At 52.3% G+C, this 12,117-nt stretch overlaps 7 protein-coding genes across 7 annotated transcripts; 3 read left to right on the top strand and 4 right to left on the bottom strand.

Annotated features, from left to right (window-relative positions):
• Positions 1 to 158: 158 nt before the first annotated feature.
• N7539_007772 (OB fold domain-containing protein) lies at positions 159 to 887 on the bottom strand (the record flags this gene model as incomplete). Its single annotated transcript, XM_056937373.1, has 1 exon — positions 159 to 887. The coding sequence occupies one exon, from the start codon at positions 885 to 887 to the stop codon at positions 159 to 161; it is 729 nt and encodes a 242-aa protein (XP_056787238.1).
• Positions 888 to 1,173: 286 nt separating this feature from the next.
• On the top strand, positions 1,174 to 2,049 carry N7539_007771 (COG1/VPS51 family protein; the record flags this gene model as incomplete). Its single annotated transcript, XM_056937372.1, has 1 exon — positions 1,174 to 2,049. One exon carries the CDS (start codon positions 1,174 to 1,176, stop codon positions 2,047 to 2,049), a length of 876 nt encoding a protein of 291 aa, XP_056787237.1.
• A 472-nt stretch (positions 2,050 to 2,521) lies between these two features.
• On the bottom strand, positions 2,522 to 3,499 carry N7539_007770 (DUF1917 domain-containing protein; the record flags this gene model as incomplete). Its single annotated transcript, XM_056937371.1, has 2 exons — positions 2,522 to 3,375; positions 3,445 to 3,499. The coding sequence occupies 2 exons, from the start codon at positions 3,497 to 3,499 to the stop codon at positions 2,522 to 2,524; spliced, it is 909 nt and encodes a 302-aa protein (XP_056787236.1).
• A 900-nt stretch (positions 3,500 to 4,399) lies between these two features.
• N7539_007769 (uncharacterized protein) lies at positions 4,400 to 5,662 on the top strand (the record flags this gene model as incomplete). Its single annotated transcript, XM_056937370.1, has 2 exons — positions 4,400 to 4,605; positions 4,666 to 5,662. The coding sequence occupies 2 exons, from the start codon at positions 4,400 to 4,402 to the stop codon at positions 5,660 to 5,662; spliced, it is 1,203 nt and encodes a 400-aa protein (XP_056787235.1).
• Positions 5,663 to 5,843: 181 nt separating this feature from the next.
• On the bottom strand, positions 5,844 to 6,763 carry rpnL (proteasome regulatory particle lid subunit rpnL; the record flags this gene model as incomplete). Its single annotated transcript, XM_056937369.1, has 2 exons — positions 5,844 to 6,122; positions 6,197 to 6,763. The coding sequence occupies 2 exons, from the start codon at positions 6,761 to 6,763 to the stop codon at positions 5,844 to 5,846; spliced, it is 846 nt and encodes a 281-aa protein (XP_056787234.1).
• Positions 6,764 to 7,492: 729 nt separating this feature from the next.
• N7539_007767 (S53 family peptidase) lies at positions 7,493 to 8,866 on the bottom strand (the record flags this gene model as incomplete). Its single annotated transcript, XM_056937368.1, has 1 exon — positions 7,493 to 8,866. One exon carries the CDS (start codon positions 8,864 to 8,866, stop codon positions 7,493 to 7,495), a length of 1,374 nt encoding a protein of 457 aa, XP_056787233.1.
• A 1,633-nt stretch (positions 8,867 to 10,499) lies between these two features.
• Positions 10,500 to 11,889, top strand: N7539_007766 (putative tubulin-specific chaperone c; the record flags this gene model as incomplete). The annotated part of the gene is made up of 4 exons (XM_056937367.1): positions 10,500 to 10,617; positions 10,676 to 10,836; positions 10,894 to 11,619; positions 11,683 to 11,889. 4 exons carry the CDS (start codon positions 10,500 to 10,502, stop codon positions 11,887 to 11,889), a joined length of 1,212 nt encoding a protein of 403 aa, XP_056787232.1.
• Positions 11,890 to 12,117: the final 228 nt, after the last annotated feature.

Raw genomic sequence — 12,117 nt, 5'->3', positions numbered from 1 at the left:
AAAGCTTCCCGCATATCATGCTGCCATTTTCCCATCATAAATAGATTCCATGACGTTTTGATATGCCTTAGACGTTACGCGATCATGGCACAAGGCAACAGTGAATACGTCAATGGTAGTCTCTTCCACCGAGCCGACGAAAGGCTTTTCCCATTGATTCAAGATTCATTTGCCATTGAATCAATCCTCTGCAGAAGTCTGGCCTTTCTTCCCTCTCTCCAGGTTTTGTCGAGGTTTTCGATCTTGCCGCCAAGTAGTGTACAGCACCCCGAATCTAGCAGAATCATACCTCGTGCGACAGTCACATTACGCAACAGTAACTTGCTGCCAATGGGTATCTTATCCACGGATATGGCTTCGATGCGCTGCATCTCAATGGCAGCTACATTCGTGCCTTTGGCGTCCTGGAGGATTAGCCGATGAGGCCCATTGCCATTGCTTCCGAATGCGCTGGGATGTCCAGCCGTGCTCGCACTGTTCGTGCTGCCATTTTCTCTCTCCTGGCCATCACCTTCAACATTGACGGTGCGAATGATCTCACGCCCACGTATTGCTTCGCCACGTTCGACGCGTTCGATGGCCTCAACCTGGCTCCACAGACTCGATCCTATATCTTCGATAACTAGGACCTGAACAGGAATAGAGCCTAGAAGTCGTCTTTCTTCAACATTTGGGTCCGAGATATCCACGGGAAAGACAGAGGTTGCACCAGTCGTTAGAGACTCTCGGATATCCGAGGCGAGCACGCGAAAAAGGGCCGTTTTGGTGAGTGCCGACAGAGGTATATTACGCTGTGCATTTGCCATGAAGGCGTTGAGCCAGGTAGGCGAAACAGCAAGAGACGTTGAGCTCAATATTTGCGCGGCGATCTGCTCTGCACTCGTCATTTTTATAACATATATCACCACGGTCTGCGTTGTTCCTTCGATCCCGGTGCTCAATGGGTTGCTTCTTGTCACAGATTCGAGAGTAGCTGCGATATGATCTCCAGCGCAGATAAGGCCACCGCTTAACCCCGGGAATTTGTGACGGGGCCAGCTTCAGCCGCCCTCTTCAGATCATCCATCTTCACGCCAGCAATCAGCAACAACGACCAACGTTGCATACGTACAAGTACGAACACGAGGAAGAGAGCCGAGTCGTTCTTCAGCCTCAACAGTCACAAGTAGCACCATGTCCACAATCTCCTCTCCTCGGCCCTCAATTACCTCCTCGCGAGCTCATTCACCAACACCCAATTCCGCCCGGCCGTCTCTCGATGTGCTAAACACAAACTTCGCTGGCGGACTGAGTGCCTCATCGACACCGACGACTGGTCGCGCGATCTCCCCAAATCCACGTCGCAACCGATCCGCTCTCCGTGATTACTACAATCTAAAGCCCCCTGGTCCTGACTCCTCTGTGCCCGGGGGAGGTTTCCGATCGCGCAGTGTGCCTCGGAATACCGATGCGGGGGACATTTCCAATTCAGATGCTCTAGCTTCAGGGACCGAATTGGACAATGCGGACTTTGACCCGCAACGCTACGTCGATCATCTCCTTTCTACATCGTCACTTGCTACGATTCTCAAGGCTGAAAACACGTTGGTGGGGGACATTCGCACCCTGGATGGCGAGCGAAAGGCTTTGGTCTACGACAATTATTCAAAGCTGATACGTGCTGTTGAGACGATTGGGAAAATGCGAAGGAGTATGGATGAACGGGGGGCGCCGTTGACGATGACGAAGACTCTGGGCCCTACTATTGCCTTTGTTGCCGAGACTGCAGGCGCATTGATTAAAGAAGGCGAGGAGCAAAGGCGTCGTATCAAGGAGGAAAAGGAAGCTGAATCTCCACAGACCAGCGATCCGGCGAAAGAGACCGTCAGATGGGTACTCAGTGCCCCGGGGCGCTTGGAGAAGCTCATCGAGGCCGGAAAACAGGGGGAGGCGGATCAAGATTGGAATGAAGTGAAGCATCTGCTTGACACTTGGGGCGAGGTGAAGGGTGTCGCTGAAGTGCGAGCTGCTTGTGAGAGAGTCATGACGAAATCGATAGAGGAGGAGTGATCAGGCTGACCCCGGGTGGGAGATTCGGACGACATCATCTCCAACTATACTGATTGTGCCTGCACCTGCTCATACCTGGGTATGAGAGAGTTGACTCGCAATTCATGGGCTTTCTCTCGCCTTGCGCTGGGCACTCGACGCCATGGACCAACAAGGTACACGGCGTGATGGCCTCTCCGCATCATTGCCCCCCCCCCCCCCCCCCCCCCCCCCTCAGAAGTCCAAGAAGGGGCGAAGGGCGTCGTCGTCTACCTTGACGACATCCTCATCTTTTCCGACACGAAAGAGGAACACTACGAACACCTCCGCAAGGTTTTCGAAGTGCTCCGAGAACAGAAATTGGTCATCCAGCCTGAAAAGTGCACGTTCGCAGTCGAATGTCTCATTGACTTGTACAAATACATAGATACCCCGGCGCATTGAATTGTTCCACCCATTATCCTTCGTTTTCCGCATTCTGATCGTTTTTGACTCATATCTTCCCAGAGAGAACTTCGCGGCTGGAAAACAAGCTCGCCTTCAAGCCGTACTCGTTATTCGACTTGATGTCCAGATAAGTATACGCATCACACTTATAGTAAATCGGGCGCGATTCCTTGTCGACAAGCCCCTGCTCAACGAGGCTTCTCAACACTCGCTTCACATCCTTCTTGTCACTAAAGTCATCTGTATAAACGCAAATCAGACGGGCCTGACCTGACCCATCGTCCGTAGCGACCTTGGCGGCATCCCCCAGCTCTCCCTTGTCCAGAGCCGTAACAACCTTCTTCCACGCGGAATCCACATGTTCCACTGATGGAAAAAGCATCCATTTACCGGCTGTGACACCCGTCTCTTTAGCGAGGCCGAAGATGTCTTGCTCTAAAGTCCGTCGTAAAGGATTCAATTTGCGCGTCAACGCCGCCTTGGTCTTTGCGCCGGACTTGTCGTGAGCACTGCGGAGTTCAGATGCCTCCTCTTCGTAGGCCTGGAGCAGCGCATTGCCCTCTCTCACCAAGGTGGCGATATCGCCGTCTCCCCCCTGTGAGCGAGACTTGCGCATCCAGATCCACGGCCCGGCGTCTGAGGATCTGGTTCTTGAGGGAGGCAAGCGCGACAAGAAGGCTGCGATGGGCTCTGCACGTCCGCGTTTGTCCCGTGGACGGAAGGATGATCCCTCCGCGTCGTTGTCGTGTGCGGGAGAATCCTCTGGCTCTGCTTTGTGCTGTGGTGCAGTGGATGTATATTGAATGGTCGACAGAAGCCGCGGGTGAACATTCGCCCAGTATGGCTCGGGATCAAAGGTCGCATCTAGTTCTTTGAGTCGCGTCTGCTCCTCATCGTCGCCTATCGCAGGATTTTAATATGACTGGTATGTTGGGATAGTCGGAGACGGGGAGATAGATCCTCATTTACCGTAGAAACTGGACTCGTCAGAGAAGACATCCTCAGATCGAAAGCCAGGGGTCATCTTGCTCTCATTTCGTCAAGTTCAGGGAGGACGGGAACTCTATCAATTGAAACAGGAAGGCGAGGCAGCGTCGTGAATCGTGATTCCGGAGGAGCTCTGTTCTGACCAGGAAGCTGTACGTTCCAGCTTTAAGCGTGAGTGGATGCGCGGAGGTAAGATCTTACCCCCGACGAGCGCTGGCCGGAAAAATCTTGTAGTAGGTATGAGCAGGAATTCCCAGATCTGATGATAGTATCATCTTGGGTAAGACATGGACGCTTCTGCCTTGGTAGATACGCAGCTACCCGCGCTGACCTAAGGTTGGTTAACGAAACAAGTACAGCACCATGGAGGCTTTCGTTATGCCTCGCTACGACAGCTCAAGTAAGAGTGAACTCGAGCTGTCCACAAAGCTTGCTTTCTCACCTGGATTGACGCATAAATGAGTAGCGATTCGATTCAACATCGCGTTTGTGAGAGGACTTGAGGTCGGTCCTTGGATTCCATTGCCTACGCAGTCCGCCAATGTCCGATCTCAATGAATCTACATATCGGTATAGATGCGTAGCACATGCCGTCCTCTAGCGCGCGAGATACGCAAACCTCTTGTAGAATGAGAATATGAATTTCGAAGCGTTTAGCATTTCCCTTGATTAAGTCGGTACTCAGTACTGCCGTAACTGGCGTCCACGAGTGTCTCTTGTGGATGAGCACCTCCATCTTATGAGGCCCATCTCCTCCGACGGCCCCACCGACCATCAGGAGGAGTTTTTGGAGAACCACCGATTGCTTTACGCGGAATCCATATCCAAAAAAAATAGGTTGCACAGAGCGCTTCAAGAGCATCGAAATCTGCTCTAGTGCCGCGCCAATTTCATCGACGGCACACATTTTCGACGCTCAGTATCGGCACGGGTCAACATGAGCAATGTCCAGCAGCCCAAGTCGGCATCCACCGTCTTTCTCGATCAGCCACCCAGCTGTTTGGAGTTTTGCCCTCAAGCACCCGATCACTTCGTCATAGGCACATACTTGCTCTCTGAGACGAAAAACGCACACGACGAAATCCAGCAAACGAAGACCGGCAGCGTACAGCTCTGGAAGCTAGACCCCGATACATCATCATTGTAAGTTCAAGACTGCCTGAGAATTGGTTCTACGAACCCGATGCTGATCTCTTTGGATAGATCACTGGTGCAGAAGGTCTCTCTTCCGTACGCAGTCTTTGATCTGCATTTTCACCCGAGAGATACGGACAAATTCGCTATTGCCAGCAGTACCGGATGTATTTCTCTCTTCAGCGTGGATCGTGCAACGCCATCGATTCATCAACTTTGGACCAAGTCCGTCCATGAAGACCCCTCTGTTCCCGCCCTTTTCTTCGCATGGACTCCCCCCAAGTGGCTGTCCTCAGAGAAGGCGGATGGCTTCGCTGTCACATTCTCAGATGGTCGAACTAGTGTCTATGGCACAACCAAGGATATCATGGAACCGGATTCTATCACCGAATGGGGAACCTTCGACGCTCGACAGATGATTGAGGTGTGGTTTGTCGCCCTTCTTGCAATGTCTACCTCGACTGATACTGAATCTGCAACCCAATCAATACCCTACATGTTTACGGGGAACGATTTCGGATCCCTGCATACTCGGCGATTTGAAGTTCAAGATGGGGATGCGCACCAAGATACTCAAGAGCAACCAGCAGTGAATCTGCTTCTCGAACACGATGATCGTGCCCGTCATCACACGGCTGGAGTTACGGCGATTCTTCCTCTACCGGTGCCGTCGGTTGACGATGCACCAATTATATTGACTGGGAGTTATGATGAAAGTCTGCGTGTTTACCATGCTACCCGAAGAGGCGAAGTTCTAGCTGAGCAAGGTCTCGGTGGTGGTGTCTGGCGACTCCAACTACTCAGCTGTCAGGAGCTGGAGACGAACCATACGATGCTGGTGTTGGCAAGCTGTATGCACGCGGGGACTCGCCTTGTGCGAGTCACTCGCGTCCAGCAACAGGACGGGCCAGAAGACTGGACTATCGAGATACTGGCCGAGTTCACTGAGCATGAAAGCATGAATTATGCCAGTGACACTTGGAAAGGCACAGCGTCGTCAGATGTCCTCTGTGTCTCAAGCAGCTTCTACGATCGTCGGGTCTGCGTGTGGAGAGCAAGTGTCTAGATGGGGGAAGAACAAAGACAGCCCACCCCTCTGCCTCGGGTTACCTGAAGCTTACCCGAGTAGTTTTCGAGATTTGAACAACATCTACAAAGGAAGCGAAGCAGTGGCAGATGGTGACTTGATGATTTATATCCTGCAAACGCGCAGTGATAAAGCTGCAAACTCCTCTCGATGCTTGAATTTAAACAATAGTCTCTAGCTCGCGAGCATAACCCAGTGTGTTCTCAATCACAGTCCCGCTGGCCACCAAGATGTCCTTCTCTGATCTCGTAGCCGCTTCGGGCTCAACGGGGAAGTGTATCCGTCCATCACGAAGAATCCAGCCTCGCTGCTGGGCGAATTCGATGACTGCGCCCTCCGAATCGAGGAAAAGGAGGTTCTTGGCGTTGGAGATAGGAAGTGAGGGGTACGCCTTCTCGGAGCAATCTGCGATCTCGCTGCGAATAGTGCCAACAAGGACCTGAAGGGAATGAATATCAGGATTTATGTCAACAAGAGGTCGCTCGAGGTAGAAAATGACGGTACTTTACTCACGTTCGAGAACAGACCAAAGTCCTCTGATGGTACGCGCTCCGACTTTGTCTCCCGCCACACCTTGTCGTAGCTTCCCTCCATGAGATTTCGCTCCAGTTCCACCGGGTACTTGATGTATGCGTCATCCTCCACACGGCCGCCCTTGAGACTTGCCTCCTCAACTAGACCTTCCAGCACAGTATGGAAGTTCGCACTGTCACCCATGCTCAGAAGCAGGAGCAAGTAAAGCCCAGTGATCTTGCTCCGCTGACTGGTGCTAAAGTCCAGGTCTGAAGAGCCATGGCCGGGAAGACCAGAGTGTCGCTCCAAATCGTAGAATGGCTGGAGCTGCTGATAGTAACGTGTGAAGGACTGAGCATCAGTCTGGCGGATTGAAGCCAAGGCGCCGAGTTCGAGCACTTGTCGAGCAACAGCGACGAGCTGTGGTGGCGTTGAAGAAGTGGGAATGAGGGCGTTGTGGATCAAGAGAGCTCGTTTGGCTTGGCTGAGGAGGTTGTTGGCAGCGTCGAGCTGTTTCCGCTCCAGAGCATTTTGGAGCTCTGGAACGATGGTCTTGAGGTCGGTCATGGAGAAAGATTGGGGTGGGGTGAAGCCAGTCGAGATAGATTGAGTTTGGAAAAAGAAGACCCGATGAGCGGGATGATTGCGAAAGAAGGGGACTGAGTAACTGTGTTGTCTTGGACTTTGATTAGTAGTGCATAGAGAGAGGTAAAAGGCGCGGCCATGACGGAGCTGTTGCGGCGGGCGGTCAGCCGCACATCCACGTGATTACTGAGACCGCTGGCTGGATCGCGACAGCTTCATGGGGGACCTACAGCCATCAGTCTGATTGTTCTGAGCACTGGTTTTTCAATACTGATCAACTTCGATAATTTTTCACCAGCGACCATTTTGCCTCAAGCCATAATTGTCGATACTACTAGTCTGAGTGGTGTTTCTCAAATATTACATACTTTGTCCACGCAAGCTCCTCAAACGGCAAGGCCAACGCTGCCAGTATGGGGAATATGGGTGTCCCCAATCCCGTAACCGGGTCCCAACCCTCTGTAGCATTCCAACTCGCGCGTGGTACAAGTGCGCTTGAGACTCCAGCTTCACCTTCTCCAGAACAACCTCGTGAACCACCCTCTAAAATATCCGTGAATCCAGTCCGCCCGACGCTATACAGCCATGGATTCAGAAACCCCATTCGAGGGTTCCCGTTTGCAAGTCGAATCGCATTCAATTGTGATACGATTGCTGCAAAGACTGGGCCGGCCGCACTATTCGAGGATAAATATCTGGGCTCAAGGGGCGTTAGAAACGGAGAATGGGGACGAACCTCGTTCCGCTAATTTTCAGCCAGGTGTCATGGTCCCGAATGATGAAATTCTTCGCTTGAGCGGCGACATCGGGCGTGGCTCTTCCGCGGGGATTGTAGTAACCAGCCCACTGACTGCCAAGATGATCGAGGTAGTTGTCAACTGCCTGATCCTGGTACTCAGGGCGACCGAAGATGTCCGAAAACCCTCCACTTGAAAAGTCAATGGCGACTTCAGGGTGCATTCCTTCGACACCCCCAACCGCCGTGACAAACGGACAGGAGGCTGGAAAGATGGTCTGAAACCTGGTTCGATTCTTCCCATCGTTACTGAGACATGACTCGCCCACTCCAGAGTCTCCGCTGCTAAATATCACTGACACACCCCGAGCACCCAGCTGCGCAAACAGGTTACACACTGATCTTGCGTAAGCCGCTGGCACGCTTTGCTCAATCTCCCCGTATGAAGTAGTCAGCACTGCGGGGAGCTCGTCATCAGGCAGGTTGATCAGGTAATGCAGCTGATCCAGAAACGGTTCATTCTGCGAGTCGTCCACAACGAGCTGGCCTGCTGGTGACTTTGACCGTGCGCGTCCTGCGGTGGTATAAAAAGTCACTGGAGCATTGTGTGCCAGAGCAGCAGCATATTGTACGTCCAGACTCGCCTCTGTGCTACTAGCTGAAGATTTCTGGGGATTCATGCCTCCATTGACGGAAACGACGTTGAAATCAAGGTTCGATGCAGTCGAAGAGAATCGATGTATGAAGTGGGTAAGATCGGCATGGCGAGCGTATTGATCCAGGAAGCCCGAGACACCCAGTCGGTTTGCGGGATCTGGCGACGCGGTTGTGCTATACAGACCGTATAAATCCCGAATACAATCGGGTCGCATCACGATGCCGCATTCTGCAACGAGATCCTCCGCCGTGGCCCCAATCGGCTGATCAAGCGGCAGTCCGGCGCGCTTGGACAAGTCGGTGTTCTGGGGAGCCTCCATCTTTCCGAACTTTGTCGTTGGCTGAACGGAGTGGATATGAGGCCGTATCTTGCACGGCACTGAATACTCGAGGGTTCTGATCAATGTCCTTTGGCTTGCAGAATTGTGGTGATACGAGAATTGGGTATGGAACATGGCCTCGGCTTGAGATACAGTCGCTTCAAAGCTGACCCAGTTTCCATGTACATCAATTGAGTTCTCTGACACCTTGTTCGAATACAGCCAACTGAGTATTATGTCGAGAACGTTGGGCTCGGGTTGCAAGAGATCAGCCACCTCGTCCCGCTTCATGTGTTTTCCATATCGAGGGTGATGTGGTGACGACACTTCAAGCACAGTTTGTTCGAGGGCGGCAGTACCCGGACTCTTCATCTCGAGTCTGAATTTCAGAACCCTTGAAGACTCGGCTTGCGCTCCTTTTGACCAACTCGGTGGTAAGCCTGAGAACTTCTCGACAGGTTCGAAACACACTTCACGTGTGTATAATGCTACAGTCGGACCAATTGCTTGAAGAATAGTTGTCAACGAGAATAAAAGCATTTTCCGAGAGGTGTTGATTACGCTTGAGCTCCGGGACAGAAAATGTCGAGCCGAGATTGAACCCTTTCCTTATCCTTGCCACAGGGCCAAGTGGGCGCGAGTCAAAATCTGGTGTATCGACCGTGTGTACGATACTGGCAGACCCAATGGAGTCCAATGAGTCTAAGGTGGAAGCCAGGTCTCTGCAGCGTTGTGTGAAGTAGTTTGCGTAAGGAAATATAAGCCCAGCCGGAAGAGGTTCATTATGTACTGCACCTGCAGCCAGCCCACTGCTGGGAATCAAAATGACGGGATTGTCGATTCTTTTCCATTTTCGCGATTACTTCACGCAACCTGGTCCATGAGAGCACCAATGACAGCCACGGCTGGCGCGAAAAGCGTTCCCCATCGAGGGAGATTCTTTGTTTGGCAGCCGCCACGAAAGCCCAGACCAGAGGTTTCCCCGTCCTCAAAGCCCCATTCGAGAACAAGATGGCTCAAGATTGGCTTCGCATATTTGATGGAGCCAGTGCCGAGATTTTAGTCAGTCTGCGCAGACGATGAGACTTGCGATATGTTATAGACTGGGCTGGTAACAGGGGTATTATTTTGCGGACCAAACGAGCTGCCTTGTAGACCAAGACGGTGTCGGCCGCGGAACACGGACTGGCTGTGCCATAACGAAAAGGCTTTGATCGACAAAAAAATCACTTGTACGCTAATCGACCTCAAGCCCAGTTATTGCATGAAGAGATCCAACAGCACATCCCCTAGGCCTCGCATCTCGACTCTCGAGGGACACACTGACGGAAGATCTCTTAATCCGAAGACCGAAAATGCGGGATGATCGACGTCACTGGAGAAATGGTCCGCCAGTGGCCGTCGTGCATGTCGTGCATTTAGCATTTTGCTCGACTCCACCGTCGTCGTGAAGCCACCTGCTGAGCTTCTCAAACGGCTCCCAGCATACCCCACGCTCCACTCGTGTCACAGTGACCGGCTTCTGGTGTCCCCTGCAGCAACGTTTCCGTTTTTCTTCCTCTTCCATCGTCCTCACCTCTGTTTCCACCTCCCTGCGATTAGTTGATCTGCTGTGTTTGAAGGTCCTGCCGGTCTCCCTCACCTGTCAGTTGTGGAGCCATTTCCAGAACTCTCCAGGAAGATCAATTCAACTTGGCCCAGAGTCCACAGTTTGCTAGCCAAGTGGGGATCTACTCTGTTCCCTGGCTTTATCGGGAGCTTACCAGTATCACCGGTCAAGCTCGAAGACAGTACCCCGTTCGTGAATTGCAGAGCATCAGAATCGGTTGAGCAAAACCCCCTCGGCTAAGCGAGGTGGTATGATCAGTTTGAGCTCTTACCGACGTCATCTTCGCTTCTCCTTGACGGGTTCAGCAAATCGCTTTTAGCTAGCCTTTGCTTTCAACCCTTCTCGACTCCCTCCCTTTCTACCTTTTAAATCCCCATTTCTAATCGACAAGTCACCATGGCGGAGCTGGAGACCCAGCCCGTGCGCCGCTTCTCGGCGGATAACCAAACGGTCTCCAAATCGGAGATACCTCTCAAGGAGCGGTTCTTCCGCTACTTTCAGCTCGAAATCACTGGTACGCCAATGATGCGAAATGACTGAAAGATAGCACTTGGCTGACCGTATGACAACAGCTCTTCAACAGCAGATGGATCGACTGGCCGATACCTCCCTCATAGGCGGAGAGCGAGCCGATGCTACCGACCACTGCCTTGCAGGCATTGTACACCTCTCCAACGAAGTCAAAGATGCCGCCAGTTACATCCCCACCTATGACCAAAGAGTCTATGCTGAAGTGAGACACCGCCGTATCACACGAGTGAACGCCCGTTGCTGATGCTTTTAACCCAAGGCAATTAAAGCCCTACAGGAGAAACTCAACGAAACACGAGCAGCTTTCGAGCCCCGAGCCAAATTCAGCTTCAAGAGCAAGAAGAATGCATCCGGGGTCTCCTTGTCCGACGCGGCGTCACTGGCTGTGAATGGCCGTCGAGGCATCCCCGGCTACCAATCTCCGGGTGCCTCTTCCATGGGCTCTTCTACCGCCAATACTCCAAATTATCCCTCTACACCACTGAATGAACCCGACAAGCAGCTTCAGGAAAGACCAGAAGTTGCCCCAACTTCGTTCCCCGCAGCACCTGAGCCAAACACCAAATCCAAGTCGTCACCCCAGGCTAAAGCAACCAAGACATACGAAGTCCAGGGAGTCTCCAACGTATCCGTGGACAATCATAAAGGCCTTCACATCATGCTTCCGGCCTCTGGCTCTGGACCCACAGTGCCGGCTTCGATCACCTCTCTTGAACATTGCGTGGTCGACATGTCGATTCCGACCGCGGATGGCAAGCCTTATGCTAGTCTTACCGTGAGAAATATTGAGGAGAGTCTGTTGATCTGTGGACAAGTGAACGGACCGGCGCATATCACAGGAGTCAGCAAGAGCGTCATCGTGGTCTCGTGTCGTCAATTTCGCATGCATGACTGTTCTGATGTGGATGTCTATCTGAGCTGTTCAAGCAACCCGATCATCGAGGACTGCTTGAACATTCGATTTGCCCGGATTCCGAAGGCTTATGTATGTGCTGAATTTTGATGCCAATTTCTATGCTTTTTGGTTTACTGACTCTTTCTGGTTTAGGCACTGGATCATGATCGCCTCGACCATGAGGATCGTTGGAGCCAAATCGAGGACTTCAAGTGGATCAAACCCGAACCGAGCCCGAATTGGAGCCTTCTCGATCCGAGCGATGCCATTCCAGAAGAGGTGTGGGCGGAGATTGTGCCAGGTGGTCCGGGCTGGTCTCTGGAGGATATTCTCCATGCCATCAAGTTAGTCAAGAATTGAGCAAGGCGTTGTGCATTTTCGCGGAGGTTTGTTGTTCGCATGCGTTACGAAGGGCACAATATTCAGTGCGTACTGTATTCTCTCCAAAGCAACCTTAGCCGGGGCCGGCGGCACCTCGAAATTGACTCAATTTGGAAATGTCAGTTCCATTTGCGACTAGAGTCCCAGACACTGCTCCGACACGAGAGGGACGTAGTATCATTACCACCACGCATAGTCAGATATCAA

Source organism: Penicillium diatomitis, assembly GCF_028827545.1.
Source record: "Penicillium diatomitis strain IBT 30728 chromosome Unknown utg000011l_segment0_segment0, whole genome shotgun sequence".
NCBI lineage: Eukaryota > Fungi > Ascomycota > Eurotiomycetes > Eurotiales > Aspergillaceae > Penicillium > Penicillium diatomitis.
The sequence above is the reverse complement of the archived record's forward strand: the minus strand, read 5'-3'. Positions and strand labels throughout refer to the sequence as shown.